General features: G+C 38.1%; 1 protein-coding gene across 3 annotated transcripts in view; it reads left to right on the top strand.

Moving 5' to 3' along the window:
* Positions 1–21,900, top strand: part of DNAJB4 (DnaJ heat shock protein family (Hsp40) member B4) — a 28,552-nt gene extending 6,652 nt beyond the window's left edge. For 2 of the 3 annotated variants that reach the window (XM_082054119.1, XM_082054121.1), the window contains exons 2-4: positions 12,826–13,108; positions 16,038–16,612; positions 18,191–21,900. In XM_082054119.1, the coding sequence (XP_081910245.1) occupies positions 12,898–13,108; positions 16,038–16,612; positions 18,191–18,424 (1,020 nt within the window). In that variant the 5' untranslated portion in view covers positions 12,826–12,897 and the 3' untranslated portion in view covers positions 18,425–21,900. Of the gene's footprint in view, positions 1–12,650; positions 12,670–12,825; positions 13,109–16,037; positions 16,613–18,190 lie in introns of those variants that run through there. The other variant, XM_082054120.1, reaches the window with a different exon arrangement.
* Positions 21,901–27,333: the final 5,433 nt, after the last annotated feature.

Genomic DNA, 27,333 nt, shown 5'->3' with positions numbered 1-27,333 from the left:
GTGTGTGCGTTTTCAGCCTAGCATGTAAAACCAGCTGGGTGAATCAGAGCAGCTGGGTGGGATTTTGACGAGCATACTCTGGAAAAAGCATCTAGTGTGACCATCTCCTTTTGCTTATGTAAGTAAGAACAGTGTGATCACATGTCCACAGCAAAAATGTGTGCAGTTCCTTATTTGGTAATGTGCTAATAACCTTCAGTTTGTTGTTTGAGTGTAACAGCAATTAAAAACAATACAATGCAGCTGAGTCATTTTTCCAAGTGGATTTACTTGTTTTACACTCCTCTCTTCATCAAGACTGAGAAAATAGTTTATTTTCTACTGGAAACTATTAATTTTTGTCCTTATGAGAAGAAAAAAGAGTGTGGATAGGGATTGTGTAGGCATCTTCTCTCTCTTACATGTTATCTGTAACTATGATCAGTGTCATGTTTATTAAGGTTTTTTCTCTCAACTGTTCCATTTACTGATAGCTATTTAACTATGTCAGGAAAAAATATCTAATACTTTTGCAAGAAGAAAAAAATGACTTGCAGATATGTCTCTCTGATCCTTAGTTATGGAACAAGACCGTAGTAGTGGTATAACTCTAGATGAGTCTGTTGGTCTTCAGTACAAAGGTTTAGACTATCTTCACTGTTAGGAAAATATTTCTGTAATTATGGTTTTGGTTCTGTGTTTTTTTGGTGTTGGTTTTGCTTTGTTTTTGTTGTTTGGTTGTTTTTTGTGGTTTGGTTTTGTTTTGTTTGGGTTTTTGGGGGGTTCTGTTTGTGGTGGCGGTTTGGGTTTTCTTTTTTGTTTTGTTTTTTGAATGAACCAAAATACTTAAATGATATGCTGAGAACCATTGGAAAGAAAGACTTCAGGTTCAGATCAGGTCACATCTGAGTCATGCTAGTACCAGCTTCCCAGAGATTTTTAGCAAAAGCTAACCTGTAAAGACTGTCTTTATTCTACAGATACCCTAAATTCTCTGCTGCTGCCTCTTTACTAGAGACAACAGGTTGTTAATTATATTGTTTGGGGGAGGAAACCCCTTAGGATTCCTTTGCTGTGAGGAAGGAATTGCTACCATAGTTGAGGTAAAAAACAATTAATTGTTATAGGTGGCAAATACCCTCCCTGTTCTGCAGGTGAAAGGCTAAAAGAAGAGTTGTTGTATGCAACTACTGTTGAAATACAAATTAAATGGAACATTCTGCCCATTCTAATGTTTCCTGGGAGATAAGGTAGTTGTGATAACTAGCTTTATGTAGGATATTGAAATAAATGCATTTTAAGTGCCTTTAAAAAAATCTTTTTCCGTTCCAGTTTCTTGAAGGAAAGTCAGCAAGGGTTATTGTGGAAACTAGCACTATTTTTCCATTGTCCCTTTCCTGTTAATCAGTACATAGCACTACTATTAGGTCACCGAAGTTCTCCTACACCAGGATTCATTTGGTGGAAGAACTGGTAGGCAGCCAATCGCAGTTCCCAGGGTCTGAGCTGCCTGGCCTTGTGTCCAGTCCCAGCTAGCCCACAGCAAATGTTACTTTGGTTTGTGCCAGCTGGCCCTGCTCCGTGGGTTGGAGAATGCTGGACTGGGAAGGACTAGCATATGAGCGGGCTATTCTGCCTCTATACTTGTAGGGAAATTTCTGCCACTTCTGTGCTGCAAGAGTGGGTCTGAATCCATCAAGTGCTAACATCAAGTTAAGCCTCACTTTTATTGAAAACAGGAGTATGAGAGACATTTTTGCAACTGTTACTAAACACCTGTTTTAAAAAAAATATTTTATTGTAAGCAACATGGAGGAAACAATCATCTTGCCAATGTAATAGGCCCAGGCAGGATGTCTCAGCAAAGCATATTTTATTAATTAATTTGCAAGAATGGGTGTTCTACCTCTTTATTTCCCTTAGATGAAAAACAATACAGAAATGCTTAGAATTGCTTGTTTTCCAGAGTTTGTTAAATAGATCTGCAGGTAGGAAGATTACAATAGTTTGTATGTGTGAATTGTCTGAGAGCCTATAGTCAACTGATACTTCGTTTCATAGGAACAGATGGGGAGGTGGCTGGACTGCAAGAGAAAGCAGTATGCTTGCAAGTGGTACTGTGGATTGTAATTTCAAGTCAGTTTTAAGTAACATGCCTCTCATGTATGTACATTAGAAACAAACAAAAAACCAAAACCAACAACAACAAAAACCCTACCTCAATAAACCTCAAATGAAAAAGCTTGTCTCTGACAGTACTAATAAATTAGTTGAGTGTTTGTTTGTTTGTTTTTAAATATAGAAGACAAAACTCCAGTTATATGACAAGGAAGCATGCTGGAATAGAGAGTACCCAAACAGTTTTCTTCTAATCCAAACACTTCTAATGTGTTAGTTGGAGCAGACCTTCAGTGCTTGGCTAAACGCATTTGGACAGCATTTTGTCTGTCACTGAAGTTGATTACATGGTGCCAATGCTCGCATTTTAAGCTTTTGTGTTAGAAAGTGTTCATTCTTTAGGATATGGAAGTGGCCGAATTGCATTATATTGAGATCTTCATTAATTGACTGAGGATGCTCATCTAGAGAGTGCTGAACTGTTTGTCCAGCTCCAACTGTTTGGAGGCTTGGTCCTCTTCCACCTTTCTGGCTTCTCGATATTTGCAGCTCAGGGAACTCCTGCTCTGGCTTCTGTGTCGAGAAACTTTCAGTGGATGCCTTCTATGGTATTTTTTCGGTGTCCAGCTGAAACCATTTTTGAATTGCCAGTGTCCTTTGGCAGGATATTCTATCACTTGTAGAACTTCAGAATTTTATTTTTTAAACTGTCATCTACTAAGTTCACGTAGTAGCTCCGGCTTAGATGGGAGTCAACCATGACCAGTTCATGTCTTCTTTCTCCATCGTTTATAGATGTCTGTGACTTCTTTTTGTCTGTCTTAGGCTGAAAAACTCAAGCCTTCTCTGTTGTTTCTCACGTGGAAGCATTTTCATATCTTCGATCATCTTTTGTGGTCCTTCTCTGAACATTTTTTTTTAAAAGCATTATACTTGGTTTTGAGTTGACGCTATGGCAATTACACCACCCCTACCCCCCCCGCCCCCACCACGAGATCCGGGGCTTTCAATAGGGCAGTTAATGGCTCTTTAGCACCTTTTGTGCCCCATTGTGCCTGTCCTTAGTCGGTGCCAACAGTCACGTCCCCCCCGCCCCGGGGCGCTGTTACTCATGGTGACCTCCTCTGCCCCGCCTGGCTGGTGGAGCGGGAGGGGTGGGACCCTCAGTCCATAGACAGGGTCCTCAGCCAAGTAGGTTTCCAGGCCCAGAGAAGCTTCTGGGCCATGCTCGGGGTTACCACAGCCAGATCCGACCAGGCTGTAAAACGGCCCTGCTGAAGATCGCCGTGGAGTGGTCTTCTCAGAGCAGTGGGTCTGTGAACAGAGCCCTGCCCTTAGGGTTGGATGCCATCTCAGGAGATTTTCCAGGACTGAGAGCCCTCACCTTCTCCTTGGTGATTATTTTATTCTGGATATATCCTTGAGTGAGCCCTTGGCCCCCTGGCAAGCAGTTATTTCTTCTGGGTACGTGTGAGTGAAAGAGGCCTCTTTTGTGAGTGAGGGTGTGCAGACTGTGGATCCTTATTCTTGTGTGGTTGTACAGTAGTAATATCCCCAATTGGTATATTTAACCTGCAGTTTATTAAATGTTGGCAGAGTCCTGACTGAATTTTGGATAAACCCTGTTTCTAGTTGTTTTTTCTCTTAAACAGTTCTGGTTAGAATCAAGTCTGTATGGAGCTTATCACCTGCTTAAATTGATTTATGGGATGCCTCCGTGACAGAGGGAACAGAACTGTGCAGTGTCATGGTGTAGATCAGGCATGTCAAACTCATTTTCACCGGGGCCACATCAGCCTTGAGGTTACCTTCAAAGGGCCAAATGTAATTTTAGGACTGCATAAATGTAGGGGTAGTTACATGTATATAGGTGCTATATTGTTCACATGATACTAATATAATGTTTTCTGTTTTGTTCTCTATTCCTTTCCTAGGAACTTCTTACACTTAATGTCCTTTTTTTTTGTCCTGGCTACCAAGCAGTCTTATATTCTTTTTTACACTTTTCAGAATTAAGCAGTACTACTTTTACCTTTTTTTTAAGCAATGTCTGTTTTGTTATGTGGAATAATATTCATACTGAGAAAAGTGTAACATGGAAGCCTGTGTCACATGTATAACCAATAAAATACTCCCGTGTGACAATATTGAAAACATATTCAGCATCTGAGTATGTTAGCACTTGAGAATCTGAAAGACTTGTATTGCAGTAGTATGTTGTTTCTTAAAACAATTACCAGAAAGGCTATAAAACTTAAGTGTTAATACAATAAAATAAAAAGCAACTAGTGTTTAAGGGGAAACAGTGAACAGTTATGAAGCCTTGAACTGCTCATTATATAAACATATTTACTTGTTATACAAGCAACATGGGAAGGTTGGTGGCATGGGAGAAATCTGGTTGCTACAGTGTGATAAATTAAATCTTAACTCCACATTTGACCAGGGGCTGTTTCAGGACAGAATTCCTTTAGTCTTGGATAAATTCCTGAGCCAAAAGGGGTTGGGACAAAAATCCAGGTTTATCATACGCAAAATTGAAAGGAAGAACTTTGAACTGCTTTCTTTGCCTCAGACTGATAACTTAATAGTAAATTGTGCAGAACCTGTCAAAACAGAACACTTTCTTGGAGAAAACAGTACTTGAGCTTCCTTATTAATTTGATTTTTTTGGTAACAACAGTGAGAAGATATTCCTCCTGCCAATACAGTACCCCTTTTTATGTAGGTGTTTACAGAAGTGTGTATGGCAACAATGTCATTAACTACTTGCAGTTTGTAACAGTGAGTGTGGTAAATAGGCATAGTCAGTAATGTTAAATGTTTTGTGTGATTGGCATTTCTCCTGTTTGACCAAACAACTAATTTTGAAGAAGAGCGTGTTTACAGAAATTTATGTGGGTGCGAATTGAAATGGTCACTGAATCTAAGTAAGGAATTAAAAAGGACTTATGGAATTTCTATTCTTTCAGAAGAGTGAAGCCTTAATCTGGAGATGAAAATGCTTTGTGTGCGTGTTTCTTTCTCTGGCCATGCTTTCAGATGTTTCCTTTTTTCGAAGTGCAGTCTGGTACTTGACTGAAGGAGCTAATCACACCATTGTGATGTAAGGGGGGGTTAGTTGTGTTTTCATCAGTGCAGGACATCACAGGTGAGTCCTAAACACTTTGCCTACTTGCAAGATGGTGTTCATTCCCTCTCAGGCATGGAAAGTTAAATTTGGAAAATTCTTCCAAGTGTATTTTTGTTCTTCAGCTCACATAATAGAGATTGTGACTTAGTAGACAGGAATCGGCTATGAGAAAGCAATTCTTTATGTTAATGATATATTAGTTTGCTATGTTGTGATGAAGGATCCATGTACATGCGTGACTAGTGTCCTAGTCATGTTTTTGAAGATAGTTGTAAACTTGTTTAATATAAAATCTACTTGAGATTTAGATCAGTTGATTTTCTAGTATTGTAGGTACTTCTATGTAGGGCATAATATATATAGTGGGAACAATTTCTGAAGAGAAGAACCTAACTGTAGAAATTAATATATAATAAACAATAGTAAGTTTTAAAGTGAAAATATGATGGGCATTTTCAGTTGTGCATAGTGTTTCTAGCTTTTGGTCTATTGTTACAAAAGCAGCAAGAAAAAGCTTATAAAAAAAATGGGTAACAGTGCCTTCTGTCTTGTTGCCAAATAGAATTGAAGGCTGCATGAATCATAGGCTTAAAAATTAATTTGGAAAGTTCAGAAGTGGTAACACTATATTTCTGAGTGATAGCAGTATGCATTTTGAGATTTAACATTTGAATTTGAGCTGTATATTCTTGTCGACTCTGGAATACATGTTTAAAGTAAGCATTCCCACAGAAGACCTTAAAAACATGTTCTTTGGCCTGTTGGCAGGAGCATAACTTCCTGTGTATTCCAGTAATATTATAAACATTATTTTGAAGCAGTACTGCCAATCCGATATAAAATATTTTTGTTGGTGCAAGGGTTGGTATAACTTAAATATAATTAACTTGTCTTTGGTAACTTTGTATTCTGTTTTTTTTGTTTAATATATTTTCTTGAACCAAAAATAATCAGACCAGTTTTTTCTGGACAATACTATTGACTTTTAAATATAGAAAGTATAGCAGGTGTGTGTCCTATGAAGTACTGTTTCACAGTGACTTAGCTGTATCTCTAATGGAAGCCAGATATTTTTGTAAAGCATGACTATACCTATTCCACTACATTTCCTCCATTTTAATCTGTGAACTAATCAAAAAGTCAACAAGACTTTTTAATGTAAGCTTTGAGTGTCAGTGGAATTGCATTAAATGGCCCTGTTGCATGTGCATCAGGAAATAAATTACAATGTATGTAGTACACAAAGTGGTAAATACTTCAAGGTGTGTTTCAATTTGAATCTCTTACAAGTAGAGTGTCTCAAAGACACAATATCTACAGTATGAAAATAGAAAATAAATGTGCTTAGTAGCTCAAGTATGTTGTTTAACAAAGTTAGTGTCATTGTCTATTGTAGCTTTATGATTTCCTCATTTTTTGAAGTTTTTATGTGGTATCTCACTTTGCGTGATTATTTAGATATAAAATCAGCCCCAAGGATCCTTATGTACAATGAACTTTTAACTTCTTCCATGGTAGCAACATATTTCTGCAGAGAACTGAAAAATTGATAAATTGGGGTATGAAATGTGTGACTAAATGGAGCTTTTCTTTTAGGGCCATTGAAGGATTAGAAAGAACTGTTATGTTCTGCAGGTTTAACTTTGCATTTTCTATTAGAGAGATATATATAGATATATATATAAAATATATGAACTATTGAGGCCTCTGTTGTAAACTCTAAAATTTATTTCTATATTTGAGACCAGCTACTGAATATTTCTGTAGTGAAACTCTGTTTAATGAATTATTTGGTGGGGTTTGCTTGTACAAGGTCGTGTTCACAGTCCAAAAGTATAAATGTAGCTCTGTCAACAACTACATACAGTTAAAGATGGTGGAAAGAAAAGTCATTGTCAGATTTTTTTTCTCTGGGAAAATAATGGATGATCTTATAGGAAATTTTACTTTCGTGTAGGGATGTGCTTTCTTCAAACCACTGTAGACAAATGACAGTTTATTCCATTCATTAATGTGGGTTTGCAAATATTATGATAGTTAATTGTGAAAGAGCTTTTTCTGGTTAGGGATTTGGCTCCTCTGCCTTGACATTTACATGCACATGTATATTTATAGTTGTGATCTGTTTGGAATTTGCCTTTGTGGTTTTGTTTGCTCTTTAACTTGTTCTGTGATCTCGTCTTGTCTTTTTCAGTTTTGTTTCTGAGGTTTAATAGGTGAGGAATACAGAAGAAATGGCTTAATTGAAAGGAAATAATGAACATTTTTATTCAACTACAGATACTTCAAAGAATAATAATGCTGTTCTGCTTAGAAGCTTTTCCTTAAAATAACATTATCCTGGTGCTATTTATGATTGATCTAGAGTTTGAGTTCTGTGTAACTATTACTGTGAACATTTCCTTAGCTGTAACTTATTTCAGTTGTTCTTATGAAGGCTTCTTTTAAAAAATGCAATTAATTCAAAGTTCATATAATTAATTTATTGTTAATAGTATCAATGCAACTATTTTAAAGACCTAGAAGTGAGACGACCTTGCTCCCCACTATTCTGCCCAACTTATGATGTGTAGCACCTGTTCATATGTCTGTGAGTTAAATTATGGTTGTTTAGAGAGAATAATGGGAAAGATACTTTAAAACACCAATTATTTCGCTGAAACACTAACTCAAATGGAATGCTGAATATGAGTAGTCGAACTCAGTCTCAGAAGTGAAGGTGAACTGTTGTAGGAACAATTTTCAGCTTCCTACTGCAAATTCCATAAACACTTTTAGGTTAAAAGAGGAAGTCTGGTATTACAGAAGTGAATGTCACTTTCTTGTTTCTGATCAAAGAACACAAAATCTTCTGTAGATAAGAGTGGGCAAGTTCTGTATGGTTTCCAAATTTTATTCAGTCTTCCTGAGAATTAATAAAATATTTTAATAAATTGTCTATTTGGCTTTTGAGTAATTTGTTACAGCTGAAGATGCACTGATTTTTTTTTTTTTAATTATTTTTTTTCCACCCAGTTAACTTTAAAAAGCTTAAACTGAAATTCCCATTTGATGTATTTGTTTTTGTAACTTGCACTGTAACAAATAACCCTGCTGGAAGGAAGCTCTGAACAAATACAGGCTGCTAACTTTCTCAGTGCGTAATGTGTACCTTAAGGTGGCTTAAAAGAACAGGAAGACACATCTGAGACTGCCTGGTTTGGCAGAAAATTGGTTTACAGAATTGACTATAAGCAAAAGCGTCATAGATACCATTTGATGCTACAGTGATGATAAAAAAGTTCTTTCTCTGTCTCTGAAATGGAATGCAGCTGTTGTATTTGGAGACCTTGTAAACAAAGAAGTGATGATATAGATAGTTCATCCATAACGTGATATATCATTCAGGGGAAGGGTGGTGTGGTAGAATGAGGAAGGCTTGAAGCCGTGACCGCTTTTCCCTGGGGACTTTGTTCCATTGACCAACCACCCTCATAGTGAAGTACCTTTTCCTCATGTCCAATCTGAACTTCCTCTGATGCAGCTTTATTCTGTTCTATTATGTCCTGTCGCTGGTCACCAGAGAGAGATCATCAGCACCTCCCTCTCCGCTGCCCCCCCAGAGGAAGTTGTAGACTGTGATGAGGTCATCCCTCAGCCTTCTCCAAGCCGAACAAACCAAGTGACCTCAGCTGCTCCTCCTAAGTCTTGTCCTCAAGGCCTTTCACCATCTTATAATAGTTGCCTTCCTCTGGACACACTAATAGTTTGATGTCCTCCTTATATTGAGGCACCCAAAACTGCACACAGTAGTCGAGGTGGGACCACAGCAGTGCAGCGTAGAGGGGACAGCCACCTCCCTCAACCAGCTGGCTGTGCTGTGCTTGATGTACTCCGGGACATGTTTGGCCCTTTTGGCTCCCACCACACACTGTTGACTTATTAAACTTGCCATAAACCCAAACCCGCAATTCTCTTTCCATGGGGCCAATCTGCAGCCTCTCATCCCTCAATTTGTATGTATAGCCAGGATTACCCTGTCCCAGGTAGGGAATCCAGCACTTGCTCTTGTAAAATTTAATTTCGATGATGATTGCTCAACACTCTAATCTACCCATATCCCTCTATAAGACCTCTCCTACTGTATTGGAAGTGGAATCTTCTCACGGTTTAGCCGAGTTTTGGTTGTTTTTTTTTTTTTTTAAATACTTCTGCTTCTAGGTATATATGGTAATGGAGAAGACTATAGCAGTAAAACGAAATATGTAGTTCCTGTTCTTAAAAGCTGTTTTGTTTTCTGTGCTTATTTGAAACAACTACAATGCCCTACTACAATTCCCTTGTGGGGAATACATGAAGGATTTTCCTTTCTTTTGTTAGTAACTCTGAAGAGGAACATGGGTTAAAGTAACAAAATGAGCAGTAAAGCCTTGCAAAGATCAAATAGTCAGAGTTCTAAAAATCTAGCAGCTGTGATTTAACTCTAATACTAGAAGTTTGGAAGATTCTAAAAACTTATCACACAAGATGGATTTCCCTGTCTGAAGAAGTGCTGGTGTGATCAGATGTACTCAAATGATCATTAGCATTGATCACTAGATGTTAATCTCATGGACACTAGTATTTTAATTTTTAAAAAGTATTCACTAATTCTAAGTCGTATTTCTCCAATCTATTGCTCCAGTTATCCCATCAGCTCTTAGATAAGAGATTCCAGACTGTAAATTAGTTCTGACATGAAGATTGCATGCAGGGCAGGAAGCAGAATTAATGTAGTCATTGCTGAACATTTCACTCAGAATCTTAAGTAATTTCATTTTTAAAGAATAACTTACCTAATTAGGGTATAACTTAATACTAATGCCAGAATAGCACATTCCCCTCTGTAGGGAGAGAAAAGATGCCTGAACACTTGCTCACTGTGATTGTCAGCAAAAATTCCGTTGTGACTTCTTTGTTGTTACCAGAATTTCTTCTGTAACTTTTGACCATTTGAGAGGAAGAAACTTTTGATTTAAGAAGAAATCATGACTATTTGGTCTTTTAATGAAAACTGGGAAGTTAAATATTATGTTTTACAAAATAGGGCAGAAGAGGGGAGCGCTAAGCATTGCTAATTTGCAGCTCCTGGAGTATTCTTTTAAGGTGTTTATTCTTTTGAGGTGTTTAATAAAATATTCTCAAATGGGGAAATTTCTTTTACTTTGTTTTTTAAACTACCATATGCACCTTCTGCCACTTCAATCAATCAGCAGTTTTGAAAAATGTATTGAAAATTACAGTCCTGAAACTAGTCTGAGCTATTATTGCTCTTCTGACAGTTCTGTTATATGGCAACACAGTGACACGAATATTACAGGGTCCTCCTCACACACTCACTGCTGGGAATACTTCAAGGAATGTAAGTTATGGCCCGACCAGAGGTTGCTCAAGCCCCATGCCATGGGAGCACAGCTGAGCATAGTAACTCCTTCTACTGCAAATTTTGCAGGAGAATTTCAGACTGCTCTAAGTCTTATTCTGTCAATAGTGATGAAGTTTGTTTGCTGTTGTAGTGCGGAGTTATTGTAACTGCTGGGTTTGGATTTGCAACTGTTTCATGAGTGTGGTAAAGTTCCCCACTAAAACTTGTGTAAGTAGCTTCCTAGTCAGGGTTATTATAAATTTCATATGAAATTTACTGAAGTTGTGCTTTAATTCAAGCTATGCTTTCAGAATTCTGTTGTGGAGAAAGTGCTAAATTTAGGACATGAGTCTACAAAAAATTGTCTTAAATACTAATAGTAAATTTTTAAAAGCAGCACTTTTAAAAGAAAGATTAAAAGGGTATTTACTAAAAGACTAGTGTTATTTCGTGTGGAGTTGAGCAACAATTTCCTTCTCCAGCTGTAAAGATAATTGATTCTGTAACCTTGTGGCTCCCAGTGTTCCAAAAATGCAAGTAAGTTCTGAGAGACTTGGTGACAAGGAGAGCTGATTCCTTCTTTCAGCAGCCTCTGGCCAATGTGACATTTGAACTAAGAACTATAGATACGCAGAAGTTCTTGCTTTCTCAAATATTGTGGTGGAATCTCATGCTTTTACTGTTCTGTCTTCATCTTTCCCACCCCTATGCCAAGGGGAGTTTAAAAATAAAATATTTGAGCACATTCTGGATATATTGAGAGAATCTGGCCAATTCTAGTGCAGAAATTGTAATAGATATGATGTGAGGAATAGGGGGATGACACAGGTGTGTGTGTGTGTTTTGTTTGTTTTTTTTGTAAGTCTCTAATATTTTTCTAGTACTCCTTGATTAAGGAGAAACTTTGTCTCTTCTGATCAGCCCCCTTTAAAGTTAGAGCAGGTTTGGAAAACAACTTCAAATACAATGTTTCCTGAATCAGATGGTTAGTGTTTTCCTCTTGAGTTTGATGTTCCTTTGGCTGCTCGGTTAAACTTCTGTATCACTAGGAGAAAGTCAATTGAATCTACAGGTGTCTTCATCCAGGTACCTTCTAGATGTGACCAAAACTGGCATATTTTAATACTTTGTTCCAGAGAGGAGCATTTTTCAATCTATACTAATCAGTCTTGAAGTTTATCACCATACTGACAAGGATAATTTCTTGACCTATAGCTCTTAGTCAAGAGCCAAAGGAAACTATGCAGGCTGAACTTCATACTATCCCTCTGCAGAGCATGAGAAATACTTCACTAGTAAAATTTGCACTACGTATTATAAAACAAATGTGTAGGAACCAGGTATTTTTCTGTTAGTAATATCTCATCAGATGAAAGCCATTTGCTTGCTATGTTGCCATACTTGTGTAACAGTCTTGATATTGCCTCTTGTGTAGAAGGGGCAGGGGGGGAAAACCCAGTTTCCTTCTGCTTTAATTGAGTGGCTTGAGTTGTGGGTAACTGAGTGGTAATTTTTGCTCCGATTTGGTTTGTTACTACTTAATAGTACATGGCTGCAGTCAGCTGTGGTTGAGGGTGCCTTTATTTTTAAAGAAATGAAATTATGCTTTCTGAAACTTTGTATTAACTTGGCTGTAAAATACTATGTAGTCTTTGCTGGAAAGGGTACAAGTCCATGTTGATATATTTGGAAAACAGTTACATGTACAGCTGTCCCTATAGAAACTGAAGTAAAATGTTGTAGTTTATAAGGGCTACTGTGTTTCTGTTGGGGCAATTATGTTTTAGAGCTGACTGCCTTCAGCCCTGGTGGTGAAAGGCGTTGTATCGCACTATTAAACCTTTAGACTTTGTAATTGCTTGAGGAGGGATCAAATAAAAGTTGAGCATTTTCTGCGTGTGTGTGCGCACGCATGCTTGGGTGTGAGAGTGAAAGCTGCGCAGACAGTTCAACTGGGCAGTCAGGGAAGTGACGTCGTGTATTATTTGTCGTTCTAGAAAGAGCGGTGACACGTACTGTGGATGGGAGGACTTTAGAGTGGGCTGTGTCTTGTCCAGTGCGTATAATTATTTATAAATGAGCAACAGGGGAAGGAATGAAATACGGAGAAGCTGTCTCGTGTTTCTTTAATGTACCAGGGAGTGAGTTTGTTGATTTGTAACAGTTCTGTTTGTTTGAATTCCAAATTTGATTTTTATTTTTCCTTTTCTAGCATCTCATTGCTAAGACACTGGACACTGCTTGCTTTATAGCAAGGAAGATCTGAATTCCTCCAACACTCAGGATGGGGAAGGATTATTATTCTATCCTGGGAATTGAAAAGGGTGCTTCTGATGAGGATATCAAAAAGGCTTACAGAAAACAAGCGCTTAAATGGCATCCAGATAAGAACAAATCTCCCCACGCAGAGGAAAAATTCAAAGAGATTGCAGAAGCCTATGAAGTGCTGAGTGATCCCAAAAAGAGAGACATTTATGATCAGTTTGGGGAGGAAGGTATGTATGTCTCTGTTACACTCTGATCAGTCACTTTCATTATGCTGCTTGAAGCAAAATAAATATAGATTATACACAAAAACATCGTGTTGATTTTTAGGCAATGTATTTGTGCTGCTTGGAAGCTTGACTCATCAGCTTTTTAAATGTAAAATATATTGCACTGTTTTAATGCTGATCTAGGTTTAATTTCTTACTGTAATGTGTATGGGTTGTTTGTTTGTGGGGTTTGGTGTGTTTTGGTTAGTTGTTGTGTTTTGTTGTGTGGGTTTTTTTTTTTTAAACTACATATACCTAACAGGCAAAAAGTTACTGTATTGCAAATGTTTGTATTATCCATAAATAACTTTCTGGGATCTCTTACTGCTGTCTTCCCCTGCCCTAGCACTTGAGGTGCAGTTGAAAAGAGATGTATTTTTTTCTTAAATTTTTGCTAAATGGCAGTCTGCTTGCTCTAGGTAGGACAGTCCTTCTGAGTAGAAGCCCAGGTGTCCATTTTGTAGTTGGCCTTGGCTTCCTGCCTGGAGAGGAAAGAATTTGGCTGATGTCATGAAATACCAGAACAATTTTTTAGCTTTAATTGTAAACAGTGATAACATGCCAAGAGAATGAGGCCTCAGAAATGTCATATTTATCCTAAAATGGTTATCTGGAGAGGATGGCTTTTTTTTTTATTTTTGACCCAACACAATTTAGAGTCTTATGATTGAGCAACAGAAAGTCATTAATGTCCCTCCCCTTAAATATACGGTACCAGAAATTCCTCATGGAATAATTGCTTCTGCTGTGACAAGTAGGTCCATTTGCTCATGGTCATGGTTTTTACTAATATAAAGGAGGACACTTAAATAGCAGTATTTTGGGAAAAATTGTGGATTCTAATGAATGCATGGTAAAATTTGGTCCTCTGTTATCTGTAGGACTTAATATAATTGTTAAATTCCATAAATTCATGTAGAAGACCTTCAGCTTCTACAGAGGATACAGGGTTTTTCGGTCTTTTGTTCCTTTGCTTGTGTTCAAAGCTTTAGTGCTGTTACCGAAACCTTCTAGGAAGAAAGTGTTTTTGTGGGTACCAGAGACCTTGGTTGCCTCTTGGCTGTTTTGCCTTCTTACACTTCTGCCTCCTCACCCCCTGCCTTCTTTCTGTATATCATTATAAACCTATTTACATAGAATCCTGTGCAGCAGCTCATCCTAACTACTTTCCCAAAATACCATTTTAGTCACTTTTACCAAAGAGATTGAAGTAAAGCATATAAAGCAATGCAGCCTTTGGGACCCTAGTATTGCATAGTTGAAGGCAGAAGTTCAAAATGTAGATTTCCATTTATTTGGGGCATAATATTAAACCAAAGTACGAATTTTTAGAATGCTGAATCTGGAAATACCTCCTGATTCCTCAGTTGCTCTCTAAGCTCTGAGAGTATAACTCGTAGTTGTAAGGGAAAGGCGGGGGGTGGGGTGGAAGGAAGGAAGGAGGAAACCTCAGTGTTTCTACAGCCAGGAACTTGATGTACCTTCAATAACAACTTTTGACTAGCTATTCCAGGAGGTGTCCTTCTGCTATCGCAGATTGAGTCCACTCATCTGCTTGTTTGACATTAGCAGTACTAGGACAGAAGGATGCACTAGATGTTGCCAAGTACTTTTTATATGGTCCTGGTATTAAGGTGGGGAAAGTGTTCTCATTCTGTTGTCTTACTTGATTAGTGTTGGTAACCAGTATTAAGCTTACACGTAGAAGCTATAAAACACTGAGTCAAAGAAAGCCCCCCAAGCTGTCAGATTTGGAGAAATGTATGCTTCATTAGTGCATGCCTTCATGTTTGTATGGCTGTGGAAGTAGGATAGCAGTTGTAGTGCTGAGCTCCTGTGAGACTGGAAAAAAAAAACACAACCAAAAACCCAGAACATTGTACGTTTAGAAATAAAAGTCTCTTAAGAAGACTTTCAGTCTTCTATCTTAAAGATTTGAGAAGGTATCCTGGAATGGTCAGTGCAGGAGAGCACTATTATGAGGAAATATTTAGAAGGAGCCTATTGGGAAAGAGGCGTTTAAGAAAGTAGATTTTAGCTGGGTTTGGAATGGGAGAGCAAGAAGTTAAAGGGACTGTCCAGTGAGAATTGTAAGGAAGGAATGAAATGTAGATCTCTCCTTGTGGAAGGTAGAAGAAAAAGAACAAATATGAGAGAACAGTCTGATTATTTCCACACCCCACACCCCCCCCCCGTACAGACCTGGTGACAGCATATACAAGATTTTTGTGCCCAAATAGGTCTTAGGAACTTCCAGGCTATTTGCATTTGTAGCTGGATTGAAGAGAGTTCCCAGGTTTCTCACCTATTTTATATCACAGGAACATAAGATGTGATAAGTTTGGGATTCTGAATTTAACATTAAGTAAGCATATGGCTGCTTGGTTATTGGCACATTACCTTTTACTCAAACTGAATTGCAGGAAAACAGAGAGAAAGCTAATTAACACGGGGTTAAAGCTATGTATGGAGACTATGGAAAATGTTGCATATGATACTGCATAACTTTCCCCAGAAGTGATCTTGAAGAGGGATGCAACTCCCAACAGGCTTTGCAGAACAAGAAAAGATCAAGTCAGGCAGAGCTGTCTGCTGTTTTAAAATGCTAATTCTTGGAATAACTGGCTTCAATCATATGAAATAAAATTGACAGTGTCAGAACACTTGTTCTTCTAAATAAAGAAAAGCTTCAGAAACTTTGTTGCTGTTCAAGCTATTGATTTGCTAGTTGGTACTGCATGGTCTGATGGTGAGTTCTCATTGAAAAGAGGACCTTTCACTCTACTGCAAAGACCTTGTCAACTCACCGGTTCTATTATCTTTACACTCTACACAATAGGAAGGCTTATGCTAATACTTGTTTTTAACCTTGCTTATTTGTCTTATTTAGGTCTGAAAGGAGGAGCTGGAGGACCTGATGGACAGGGTGGTACCTTCCGGTACTCCTTCCATGGTGACCCACATGCTACATTTGCAGCTTTCTTTGGTGGCACAAATCCTTTTGAGATCTTCTTTGGAAGGCGGATGCCTGGTGGCAGAGACACTGAAGATATGGAGGTGGATGGTGATCCATTTGGATCCTTCACTAGTTTTAGTATGAATGGTTTTCCTAGGGAAAGGAATACAGTTGGTAGCCAGTTACGTCGTAAACAAGATCCCCCTGTAATCCATGAACTTAAAGTGTCATTGGAAGAGATCTATCATGGCTGCACAAAAAGGATGAGGATTTCACGTAAAAGGCTTAACCCCGATGGCAGAAGTGTCCGAACAGAAGACAAAATTCTTACTATTGAGATAAAAAGAGGGTGGAAAGAAGGCACAAAAATCACTTTTCCAAAAGAAGGTGATGAAACACCCAACACAATTCCAGCTGATATTGTTTTTATCATCAAAGATAAACCTCACTCTCACTTCAAGAGAGATGGATCAAATATTATCTATCCTGTTAAGATCAGTTTAAGGGAGGTAAGTTTTGCTTTTGGTAGAACTTGTAAGTGTTTAAACTTGTTACAATATGATAGAATGGCTAGCTGCACAAGCTGTATGGCAGCAGTAAAGTTTCATTTTTTTTAAATAGAGTTTCTCTAGTGTAAAGTCAAATTGTGGCTTATTTATAGTGGAAGCATTAGATGTTTTCATATAAATGGAGTATTATTTAAAGCTGTTTATTACAGAGGTGAAAGAGAATAAGGGTGGAAGGGTAAGAGTAAAGGTTGTTAGATCTTAAATCTTCATACTTTACCTTTGTAGCTAAATATATAGTGGGCTGAAATAACAAATACAAATACCATTAACAAATGCATCCAATATAGTGTGCTCCTTACTGCTTTGATATGATTGCTACTTCTGTAAGAAAAAATAGAAATGTCTTAAATATTTTCACTGCCAATAAATTCTAAGTCTGCCTTTTTCAAAGTACACAGAGATTGATTTCATGAGGATAAAGTATTGTGAACAGGTGTTATAGTAGCTATATATAACAACAAAAGTGGTATAGCTTTTAAAAATTCTGTTCCAAGTCAAAACATATTGCCTTTCAAAAGGAAAAATCAGAAAGACAACTGAGCAGAGTTCTTAAGAGTCTGAAGCTTTTACATAATCATAATATAAAATACAATGTAGCTGTGTGGGGGGTGTCTTTTTTTCTTTTCAAGTAGCATTAGGTAGATAAATAAACTCTTGCTTGCATTGTAGGCTCTTTGTGTACATTATGAACTCTCTTCTTAACATATTCTTAACTAAAAATACACCTGAATTGAGGTGAAGTGCCCCAAATATAGGATCAAGGAGGGAGAAAAGACTATTTAATGTTGATCTGGGTAATATAGTTCCTTGATAGATAAAAGCCTATTTAGGCTTATTGCATTGTTACATAAATTGGACATTATCAGTATAGACTAAGTGTGCTGAATCAGATTAAACTGGAGGAATCAAAATGTTATTATCAAAGATCCTCTTAATGAAAATAAACTGTTGGATAAAGCAGGAGAAGGTCTGTGATGTTTTAATTTTGATGCACTAAAATAGCTGTTTGTTTTTGTTTAAACATCACAAATATTCACCTAAGACAGCTGTGAAATTGATTTGCCTCTGCTTATAGACACTTCAGTGCTGTTCTGAAATCTGAAACAATATAGGTAGACAGGGTAATAGAGTAAACCCCTGTGCAATGTAAGCAAACGAAAAATGGAAGGGGACTCTATATTTCCAATGGAAACTGAGAAGCTGGGCATCTCTAGAGGAGCATGAGTGAAGAGTTCATTCTGTGCTCAACTATCTTCTTATTTGACCAAGTTTTTGAAGGATATATAAGCTCAATTACCTTTCAGTGCACAAGTCTGGAAAATTTGATGATATTCAATGACAAATTGAAGCCTTCCCTTTTTAGGAGAGGAACACTGTATTTGAATTATGACACCCCAGTAGTGTACAGTGGAAATACTGTTTAGAATGCTAGTCTTTTTCTAAATGATCCAAATTCAGTTGTAGTTACAAATCAAATTCTAACCAATTTTCTTTTCTGATTATATGATTTTTCTTTAGGCTTTGTGTGGCAGCTCTATCAATGTGCCAACAATAGAAGGAAGAACCATACCCATGACAGTAAATGAAGTTGTGAAGCCTGGGATGAGAAGAAGAATTATAGGATATGGTTTGCCATTTCCCAAAAATCCTGACCAACGTGGAGACTTAATTATAGAGTTTGAAGTAATTTTCCCTGATAACATTTCTCCAGCATCAAAAGAAGTACTTAGGCGAAATCTTCCAGTTTCATAAAATGAAGACTGTGTATCACAACTGTTTAAATAGGACACTGGAAATGCAGAAGGACTGGCAAGTCTGTGCTTTAAAAGTGCAATCTGTAACAACTAGTGGAATATTTGTTTTTTTTGTTTTGTGGGATGGGGGGGAAATACTGTAATGCTGCATGAGAAGAAAAGAGTTAAGTACAAGTCATACAGGTGACTTCTGCAGTAAAATTTACAGGGAAAACTATTCATTTTATTTTACATCTTCCTAATCAGAAAAGTTTATTCATTATTTTGCCTAATGTAAAATGTAGTCAGTTTTTACTAAGTCAGTGCATATTTCTTATACAGTACTTGGGCCTCCAAGTACTTTGTTTCTTCTATCCCTATCATATCTATAGCATTACCTATTTATATGGAAATTGGAGATAGTAATAGAAATACACAAATGTATAAATATTTTAAAGAGCAAAACATGAAATACATTGTTTTGGTATGTTGCCTTCCACTGCACAAAGCATAAGCATAGGGAAAACTAGCTTGGACTCCTGAATTGGTCCCCAGTGCAATTAAAACATTTTCTTTATTGCCCCAGAATGTATCAGGACTGCATTGCAAGTCTAGCAGAGGGCATGTGGCTTGAGGAGCTAGAGTAGCCATTTGCTACAGGATAGTTCCTCAGCCTTCAGGGAGAACAGAAAGAAGGATTCTACAAATACAGAAACAGCAAATGGTGGGCCTACTGTCATACGGGGCAGGGAAGCTGGTGACAAATGACATGGAGAAAGCTGAGGTACTCAATGCCTTCTTTGCATCAGTCTCTACTAATAAAACAAGCCTTCAGGAATTCCAGGCCCCTGAAACCAGAAGGGAAGTCTGGAACCTCAGCAGTGGAGGACCAGATAAGGGTGCACACCTAGTGCTGAGGGAGCTGGCTAATGCCATTGCAAGGCCACTATTAATTTTATCTTTGAATGGTCATGGAGATGAGATGTTCTGGTAGACTGGAAAAGAGCAAATATCCCCCCTATCTTGAAAAAGAAAAAGAAGAAAGATTTGAGGAGCTACAGGCCAGTCAGCTTCCCCTCAGTCTTTGGGAATGTGATGGAAAAAATCTTCCTGGGAAGCATTTCCAAACACAGGAAGGACAAGGTGATCAGCAGTAGTCAGCATAGATTTACAAAGGGGAAATAGTGCATGACCAACCTGATTGCGTTCTGCAGTGAGGTGACTAGCTTTGTGGGTGACAGTAGAACAGCCATGTTGTTTAGCTTGACTGTAGTAGATTGCTGAAGTACAGGTTAGATAAGTGGAAAGTGAGGTCAGTTAAAAACTCCCCAAATGAATGGGCACAGGGAGGGGTATAATCAGTGGCACAAAGTCCAGTTGTAGGCAAGTCAGTAGTGGTGTACCCTAGGGCTCAATCCTGGGGCCAGTACTATTCAGTATCTTTGTTAATGACCTGGATTATGGGATGGAGTGCATCGTCAGCAAGTTTGTGAATCATTTGGTAACACCACATGATGTGCCGCCTTTTGAAGGGACCTCAATAGGATGGAGAATTGGACAGAGGATTCTCACAAAGTTCAGCAAGGGGGAATGCAAAGTCCTGCTCCCTGAGGAGCAACTCACTACATATAAATACCTGATGGGAGGGAATGAAGACAGGGGAGCCAAGACCTTCTCAGCAGCTCTCAGTGACAGGACTAAGTGGCAGTGGACACAAACTAAAACACAGGGGATTCCATCTGAACAGAAGGAAACACCTTTTTACTGTGAAGGCTGGTCAAACATCACAACAGGTTTCCCAGAGAGGTTGAGAAGTCACCATTCCTGGAGATACTCAAAACCTGAGTAGACATTGGCCTGGGCAGTCTCCTGTACCTGACCATGTTTGAGCAGGAGTGTTAGACTACACAATCCAAAGAGGTTCCTTCCAACCTAAATGATTCTGTGAGCTTGGACTTTGCGCTTCTCCCTAGAAAGTGCTATGGGCTGTGTTCTGCAAATGAGGCTTAGCCCAAAGATGGGTGGTACTGATGTGACAGCTTAAAACCCTAGGGAGTAGATCTGTGCTTGAGTGGAAGGGTGCACATGAACACTGTAAAAGCATTTGTCTAGTGCAGGTGTTTAAAGATCATGCCAATCTCAAGTATTCATTGTTTTCAAAGGCTGAACTTTACTCTTATGAAGAAGAAGGAAAAGCCCAGGTCCTAGCTAAAGGAAAGTTTGCTTAAGACACAAAATGGGATAGGGTTGCCCATAAACTTTCATATGCTTGAATTGAGTCTTTTTTGAACACAGATATGAGTTATTTGTCTTTTAGAGTTAAAAGGTGCATAGGAAAATGGAGAGCCCTCTAATAGTCTAGTTTTATAATACAGTAATAGGGCTGGTTCCCTTGATTGCAGCATGATTTCAGTGAAAGAAATGCTTTGCAGGTGTGCTTTATTACTTGAGTTTAAAAACATAATACAGTGCTCTAACTACATTTCAGAGTTTTTCATTTTGTTTTCCTAAGAAAATATGTAAGATTTGCTGTCAGCCTTTTGCCTGTGGAAATTTAATAGTTACCTGCTCTGTTAGGTAGCTTAAGAAATAGCAGTGTTATCTTCATATATGTGATTTTCTGCAGTAAACAATATGGAATTTGGGATTTAATTTACGGTAACTTTCTAATGAGCACAAGAAGAATCCCATTTCTGTTACACAAAGGAATAGAACTTCTGGGAGATACTGTTCGAGTCAGTTTTTCAACTGTAGATCTCTTTCATACACTGTCAATTGTAGTCATAAATCTACAAGGAACTAAACAATTGCTGGGGCAGTATCACAAAATGAAAAAAATTGCTGCTTACTGCTTATGCTTATTGTTAACACTATATATTGTTCAAAAAATTCCCATTTCAGTATGTTCTGTATTGCATTTCTTATGTGGTTTTTAAGTAAAAAGTGTAAAGTTGGTTTTTAGCTTTCTCTTATCTTTTGTTATGATGGCAGATGCTATAATCTACATGACTTCAAAAACGTATCATCCTTAAAATACCTGTTAGTTTAAAAGCTAATGGAATTGAGCATTTTGTAATCCAGAATCTTGTAACCATAGTCCAACTTGTTTAAAAAAAAAATATGGCAACTAGGTCTATTTTTTGTAACCATCTTCAGGTGAGAGGAATAGTGTTAAATTGAGGAATTGCAGTATCTTGTGTATTTAGAGGTGTGTATATATATATATGTATAGCAAACTAAACTTTTCCAACTGTTTTCATGTTCAAAATGCAGAACTATAGGACTGGTATGAATGCTTGTATTTTCTTACGGAGAGGTAACAGAGTATATGTTTCAGAAAATAGCATGTGGAATTACTTCAAAATATGAGGGAGCATTAACATCTGTCTAATCCAGGATTCGCAAAAAAGAATATTTTTCTAATCAAAAATGTGCGTCAAAGCTATGTTTTAAAAACCACTTTATTATTTAATAAAGGCTGTTTGGGAGAAGGAAGCAGATACTCAGTCACCTACTATATCTCTACTGAAATACAAGGAAATAAAACAGACGTTCATGAAGTTGGGATAAGAAGGATATTTTGGTCTCCTGAAGGTTGCTTAGGTGCTATAGAAACTAGAAGTCATTTGGTGGGGGAGTTAACAAGTCTATGAAAACCTGTATTTCTAAAGAACCTTTTTTAGTCTCCCCAACATCAAGCTTTAGGATAACCTCAAGCTGTTGGAAGAGTAAGGCAAGCCACGTCATAACTGTTTCTCCTTTCTGCCATGCGGTGATACTCTGCTTTTGAGCAGGCTTTCTGATGTCAAGAGGGTATTACTATTCCACCCTTCCCCTAGCCTTTTTTGTGTTATCTGTGCTGAAAACTTCATGAAGCCTGTTTGTGGTGTGTTGAACAGATGTTGTGGTTTTGGGTTGGTTTTGTGTCCTGACTCGTTTACTTTGTTATGGAAGTAACAGACTCTCTAACTGGGGTTTGGTCTCCAGTGTTTTTCTTACCACCTTTATCCTGTGTGTACTCACTTCCATTTACCCTTTATAGGGTGGAAGCTTTATCTTCATTTGTATGTCCTTTTCCTAGTATTCACGCCTATTCTCAGTATGACCTTCAGTCCAAGCGTCACAAGCAGTGCTGAAGTTGTGTGATATGTATCATGATGATAATCAAGTGAGAGTATCAGTGTTCTAATTCTTACATGTGGTAGTTCTAGTATTTTTAGTAAATGCTCAGAACAGTATCCATGTCTGCTTGTCAAAAATCCAAGCACGGGGGGAAAGCGTCCCTTAGATGGATGCATAGTGCAGTAAATGAATCCAGCACAGCTATCAGTGTGCCGTGAAATTCTCAACCCTGTATAGTTGTGCTTCGAGCCTGGAGGAGACCATTGTCTTGACTGGATAATCTGCTATTAGTTGTGGATTATTTTTGTTGGAGGGCCTGTTCCAAAAGAAATTAGCAGCCTGGAGGGGACTTGTATTTGGCCAAGAATCAGCACTACTTCTTTGTAGGTGCTACTAGCCCTATGTTTGCATAAACTAAACCTGCTATATTAATGAGTCATGCTTTGTGTTAATCTATTTAATATACTGGGTGTAACTGGCTGGTATTTAGTTTTTGTTGAGAGAAGAAAATGACAGTGGTTTCCAAACCTTAATTTCCTTGGCCTTTAGTTAAAGCTGTATGATCCTCAACATACTTTCTTTTTTTAAAAAAAAAATATTATTCTTGGCCTATAACCCTTGAGTCTTTCAAAGTATTTTAGTCCTAGAAAACCCACCAAATCTTTAAGCCCTTGAGATGCTTGTGCCACTCCCCAATGACTTGGTTTCTCTAATGTGATGATGCATTCTTGAATTGTGACTACAGGAGCTGTATATCTGGATGCTACTGAGCTAAAGGAGTGAAGTCCGTAGCCCTGTTAAGGGCTTTGCTCTATTCATGGACAACTGACTGATTTTAAAAAGTACTAGTCTGGTTAATTGTCAGGTCTCTCATCCTGTCGCGACAGATGGTGTTATTTCACCACTTGGCGCTTACATACTTTATGACTACTTGTGTGTCTGGCTGACAGGATTATCCAGTAGCAAGTACTTTATAGACAGGGGTTTGAGAGAATAGCATGTGTGACGGGATGGTATCTGTAGTATCAGCTGGCAGAAAGGGTGGAATGTACAATGGAAGGGAAAGACACTAAACTCAGATGATTGGAGAAGAACAGAAGAATGTGAAGATCTGGTCAGCCTTGCATTTGAAAAGCAATCCCTGGCGGATCCCTGACTTCAACAGCATCAGTCCCATAGAGATCTACTTTTCAGAGCTCCAAGTTGTAGTGGTTGTGGCAGCTCTCATGCTGACAGGTTTTCCTGGTCCCCTTTATTAGTTTATATGGTTAATGAAGCTTTTAAGAAGGTCCAGAGGGGTGACTAGACAACCAACAGCTCATGAACTGAAGTCAGTAAAATAAATAAATGCACTCCATTCCTTTCTAGTGTGTGCATCTCATTAGTCTGACTCATTGGTAACACACTTTAGGGATACAACAGGTTTTATCTTAGCAGTGAAATTTACTATGATTCAGGGTGAAATTCTGTGCACTTGAATTCATATGCTAGACCTAAAAAATATGGGACATGGACAGGCTGTGTAAATACCAATAAGAGACAATTTTCCTTTTCCAGTCAGTAAATACTAGTCTTCCTTTGCAGAAGACATCAATAGTTCTTACTATAGTGCTTATTGAACAAATCCTATAGAACCTGGCTATTAATATTTTCACTTTCTGTTTGGCATGCAAACTGGGCAAATGGCGCCGCTAACCTCACGAAGCACAGGATCTCAGCTCTTCATTTCTCACATTGCTCGGCAATGGGCTATTCGATGGCACAATTTGTTTCCTTCTGGCTCCTCCAGTTAATTGTTGTGTTACGTAAAGAGTGCGAGTAGAGGCTTACTGTTGCTCCCCTTGGGTCTAGAAGGTATAACTGTCCTGTGCTTGTTTGGTTCCCCTGAAATTAGTGGCTCACCCAAGGGAGGAGCTGTACAACAATCTTGTTAGTCATTCCTGATTGCTGTATCAAAGGCAAGTCAGTGTCTCCACACTCCTGCTGCCCTATGGAATTAAAAAAAGAAAAAAAAATCCACCCAGCCAGCTCCTGAAATACTATATAGCATTTCCCTGAGTGAGTACAGTGTCTCAACTGCTTTTTATATCCAAAGAAAAGTTGATATGCTGAGGTCAACGAGAAGCAGCCCTTGCCAGAAAAGCTGTGACCAAGCGTAATAAGGATCTAGAACCACTTCAGAAAGCAATCCAGGAAAGCCAGGTATTTTTATTTTCCTCATATGCCAGCAAACTGATTTTAACAGTAACAGGAAGCAGGATAAAAATCCCTGGGATCTCCTTGTGCTCCCTATCAAGTCACGATTCCAAAATTGAAGTCACTGTGCAAAGTGAGTTGTATTGCTGCTGCATGGACTTCCAGTGGCTGTTTTTACTAGTCCATGTTTTTCATGTGTCAAAGCCAAAATACAAACACTTAATGTAGTATGGACAAACGCTCAGAAGATCAGTAAGTCTTGGTAAAGGAGTTTGGCCCTTCCTGTCACAAGCAGTCCTATTGGAACTCCTGTCTTAAAATAGAGGAGGAAATACAGTCTTATTGAAAGCCCCTGTTCTCAGTATCCTTTAAGGATTTTAAAAAGTTAACACATTTGTGAGAAGTTCTATCAATTAAATGCGATCATAGATACTTATAAACACCAGCTATGTTTCTTCTCAGCCTTAATTTGATTAGACTAAACAAGGTAAGATCCACAAATATCTTACGTTCTTTGTTCTCTGGTCATACTAGTAATTCTTTTAAGTAGTTGCTTCATTTGGAACATAGATGACCAGACAGATATAATATGCTGCAGGTAAGAACTGCCTAAGTCACATATATATATGTATATAGAATTTGTAGTTAAACAATTTTGTATACTTCTGGTTTGCACCGTGGCATTTCACATCCAGTAATAGGACTCTGTTCTATTCAACATACTTGCTCCACAAACTTGATGGGTATTGCATTCTTACATCCTAAGTACTGTGGCTGGGAAACTGAAGAATGTGCTAAATTGCAGTGCACAATATTCTAATAGGATAAAAGGACTGAAACTTTTTGTTTTAGTACGGGGTTTATTTTCCTTTCTAAAACCAAGGCTACTAATGGATTATTAACATTGTTATTTAAATGATTAACTCTGACAGTGTCACTTACCAAAAGTGAGATTTAAGTAATTTTTGGATTGTAACTCTCCTGAATTGCTGGAGGTTTACTTGGATTCATTATGTAGTTGTGATGTGCATTAATTAATGTCATCAGATATTTCCCTGCTGGGTGCACATTCAAGGAAGCCTGAGAGCAGGACTGATTGTGTTATAGTTGTGTCCATTACAGGCTTTTATTCTTTGAGGTTCTTGGCAGCCTGGCTCATTTCTAGCTCTACAGATCACTCAGCCAAGACTCTGTTATGTTGGTTAAATCTAAATGGTTGAAACTGCTAATCCATGATCAGAGCAATATTAATAAATAGCATTAGCAGCTTAGGAAAAAATAAGTACCTGTAGCAGCAATGGACAGGTGGAACTGAGTGGTGAACACTTCTTTACACTTTCTTGCCAAAGCTGGGGCTGCTAATGACAATTTTGTGTAGATAGTATTCTAGGTTGAGCTTTCAAGAGTAATTTAGCATACATGCAGTGTTACTTTTCTCCGATTTACGACAACAAAAAAGTTTAATTTCACCTGTTACATCATGTAAATAATGGTAGCATATACATGCTCCATACTGTTTGTATTAAACAGTACGATGTGATCTTCAGTTTATTCAGTCAGCTCTGTTGGTTTAATAATTTGTTTCTATAGTTAAAAGCTGATGCTTTTCTGCCAAGCTTTAAGTAGGATCAGCATTAGTTCTTGTACAACCCCAGCTGTCTCTTTCCACCCATCTCCAAATGAAACATGGAAATGTTGACACTTTTATTGAAGGTTTTGAAACAGATGTTTAAATTAGGGCTATGTTACTGTTCATGAGTTTTGAAAATAAAACAAATCTGCACAACCTCTGTATGCCACTAATAGAAACTTGACTGTTTTCATTTACATGAACTAAATTGTTAACATCAGTAATGACCACAAACAGTATGTACCTGTTTTCTAACATTGATTCGGTTCTCTTCAGAAGATAAGGAATGAATTGGTAGAGATTGAGATCGGTAGAGACAAGACAAATACTTGTCAATACCACCAATTCCTCTCTACTACATTTAAGTAAATGGGAAAAGGCAGGTTTTAAAAAGAAATTGCTCTGTGGGGGCTTTTTAATTGGTGGAAATTACTAGAAAATTAATAATCTTTCATCCAACTCTAAGACAATTGGATTAAAGTTAGGGATTTTTACATATTCAGTTAAATCTACCACATGCTCTCTGGAAAGACTGAAATCCAACTGGCTTCAAACCTTTTTTCCCCACAACATGAGCAGCTTAGAAGTTTGATGTATTTTCTGAGATGCTCTAGGTGCTCTCTGATTAGTTATGTTGAGGATTTCTGACTCTGGGCTGCCTCCTCGTCATTCACTTCTCTGTGCCTCTGTGGGCTGGCTGTGCCACAATCCCTTGTTGTTTCTCCGCAGTTTGTCTTTTTATTGGGAGAGTCTGATGTGGTAAGGCAGTGCTGCTTCTCTCTGGGGCTTTATAGCAGATTCCTTTAGAAGGCCTGGATGTTGCTTCATGAAACTTCCACTCTTCACATCTCGAGTGGATTCTGTACACCAGTGAAAATGGAGCAATTCCACTGAGGTGAGTGTGGAGCACCAAAGATGTCTTCTGTAATGTGAACATCTAACTTACCCCATAGAATACACTTTTATGTCCCATGGTGGAG

This window comes from Streptopelia decaocto, assembly GCF_964273445.1.
Source record: "Streptopelia decaocto genome assembly, chromosome: 5".
Classification (NCBI taxonomy): domain Eukaryota; kingdom Metazoa; phylum Chordata; class Aves; order Columbiformes; family Columbidae; genus Streptopelia; species Streptopelia decaocto.
This window is presented reverse-complemented; position numbering and strand designations above follow the sequence as displayed.